This window comes from Corvus brachyrhynchos, unplaced genomic scaffold, assembly GCF_000691975.1.
Source record: "Corvus brachyrhynchos isolate BGI_N302 unplaced genomic scaffold, ASM69197v1 scaffold426, whole genome shotgun sequence".
Taxonomy (NCBI): Eukaryota; Metazoa; Chordata; class Aves; order Passeriformes; family Corvidae; genus Corvus; species Corvus brachyrhynchos.
This window is the reverse complement of record NW_008238653.1, coordinates 4744-7175: the sequence shown is the minus strand read 5'-3', so window position 1 is coordinate 7175 and position 2432 is coordinate 4744. Positions and strand designations below refer to the sequence as shown.

General features: G+C 63.7%; 1 protein-coding gene across 1 annotated transcript in view; it reads right to left on the bottom strand.

The window, feature by feature from the left end:
- The window catches only part of TBRG4 (transforming growth factor beta regulator 4), a gene marked incomplete at its 5' end in the record, with an annotated part of 5470 nt that extends 3038 nt beyond the window's left edge, over window positions 1-2432 (bottom strand). The window contains 4 exons of the mRNA XM_017737668.1: window positions 4-474; window positions 1137-1294; window positions 1809-1980; window positions 2349-2432. Of these exons, the coding sequence (XP_017593157.1) occupies window positions 4-474; window positions 1137-1294; window positions 1809-1980; window positions 2349-2432 (885 nt within the window). The remainder of the gene's footprint in view (window positions 1-3; window positions 475-1136; window positions 1295-1808; window positions 1981-2348) is intronic.

Sequence of the window (2432 nt, the reverse complement as noted above, 5' to 3'; positions counted from 1 at the left end):
GGCCGTGCAGGTGTCCCCAGGCGTCCCCACTGTCCCCCAGGGGAGTCTGTAGGGTCCCTCTCGAGTGATCCTGTGGCCCCTCGCTCCATGGATCCAGCCATCCCACAGCCCCTTTCCCAGGGGAATGTGCCAGGGGAACACCTGTGCTCTGAGACAGGTGACAGCTGCGGGGGGGTCACCTGGAGGGGCCTCTGGGGCCTCTCCCGGTGCCAAAAGTGGGAGCTGGGAGGGATTTGGGACACCAGGACACGGGAAAACGGGGAATTCGGGGGGTTTTGGGGAAGGAATCTGTAGCTGTGGGGGGTCTCTGAGGTCCCTCCCCACCCAGACCGCTCGGGAATTCCACGATTCCAGGGACGTCACCATGGAGAAGAATTCCTCGCTGGAGCTGGGCTGGAAGTTGAGGCGGGCGAAGGACACGAGGATCCCGCACAGCTGGGTGATGGACAGCTTCTGTGCATTATCCAGGGAATACTGTGGGAAAAACGGGAATTTGGGGCTGTCCAGAACAGGGACGGGAGGGAGAGGTTGGACACATCAGCCAGAGACACCTCCCAGGTGGGAAAATGAGAGGGAGGGAATCCTGGGATTTTATCCAGGTCCGAGGGGAAGCTCTGAAATACCCCAGTATGGATGGGAAAGAGCACGGGGATGAGCTCGGAAGGAACTGGGAAAGAACTGGGGAAGCTGGGAGAAGAGCAGCAAGGAAAAGGTTGGAACCATCAGCAGGGACCATGTCCTAGGCGGGACACCACATGTGACGGATCCCTGGGATATGAGGGATCCAGCCAAGGGGGAGTCCTGGAATATCTCCATCTGGATGGGGGACTACGCAGAGATGAACTGGGAGTGAACTGGGATGCAACTGGAACAGCACCAGCACTCACGGCCAGAGGCTCTGGATCGAGCCAAATGCAGCAGAAAACGATCCCCGATTCCCACTGGGAAGCAGTGGCAGAGCTCAGACAGGTGAAGGGCCCTCACTGCCACCCGCTCCCAGGTGACAACACTGATCAGTGAGGGGAACCTGCTCTCCCCAGCTCCTGCTGGGGAAGGTGACAACACCCCTGGACAGGAAACTGTCCCCTGCCTCCCCCATGGCCACGTGAGGTCCCCCCTTGACCCCCAGGCCTCACCTGAGCGATGGCCTCGGCGAGGGGCCGGCTGAGCCAGCGCAGGCTGGCGAAGGAGCGGGCACAGCGCGACACCTGAGCCGGGCTCAGGGTGCCCAGGTGGGGCTGCAGCTCCAGGGACAGGCGGTGCAGCCCCTGCGGCTGCTGGAAGCTCAGCTTACCTGTGCCAAGGGGGGACAGCTCAGTGCACGGGGGCACCTCGGTCCTGTGCGCCCCACACCACAGGGGACAGCTGGGAATGTCACCTGGAGTGGGACGGCTCCAGGGACACCTCAGAGCCCTCCCAGTGCCTAAAGGGGCTCCAGGTGAGCTGGGGAGGGACTGGGGACACCCGGAGTGATGGAATGGCCTCACACTGAGCTCTCAGGGGTTTGGGACACCTGGAATGACAGGACAGCTAGAACAGCCTCCTAGGTGACCTGGGTTTTGTACTTGGAGCACGGAGGTGACCTGCAATGCCCTGCCCCCCTGTTCCCACCCTAGGACTGGGATAACCCACTGGGGAAGAGCTGCTCAGGCTCACCTGGATTCCCTCACCCCACCTGGCTGTGAGAGGAAAGGTTTGGGACCTTGAAGACCTAGTCCCCCCCCACTGCCAGCCCAGGCAACTCCCAGCCCCGGGACAGCAACACTGACCTATGGACCTGTCCCCTCCAGGTGCCCCCCAGCACTCACTGTAGGCGAAGAGCAGGTCGGTGAGCACGGGCAGGGGCAGCTCGGCGGGTTTCTGCAGCAGGTGGTAGGACAGGGCCCGCAGCAGGGGCACGCAGCGGCGCTGCTGCAGCGCCAGCGCCAGCACCACCCGCCGCAGCTCGTCGGGGTCGAACTGCTCCGCCAGCTCCAGGGCCTGCCATGGGGACAGGGCACAGCTGAGACAGGGCACAGGCACTGAACTGCCCTGCCAGCTCCAGGGCCTGCCACGGGGACAGGGCACAGCTGAGACAAGGGGCAGGGGAGAGGGGATCTCATCAGGATCAAACTGCTCAGCCAGCTCCAAAGCCTGGGTGGAACAGGGGAGATGGGATTCCTCTGGGATTGAACTGCTCTGCCAGCTCCAGTGCCTGGGGCACAGGGACAGGGGACAGACACGATACAGAGAACAGGGGGTACAGGTGACCCCAGGCGGGACCGCTGTCCCCAGGTGACCCCGCCTAGCCCAGGCTGAGGGCCTGGGTCCCCCCCACTGTCACACCGTGCCCAGGCGTGCGGTCCCACCTTGTCCTCCAGGCGCTCCATGAGGGTGGGGGACAGGTGTCCCACCTTGGCCATGAGCGTCACCACCGTGCGGGTCCCCTCCAG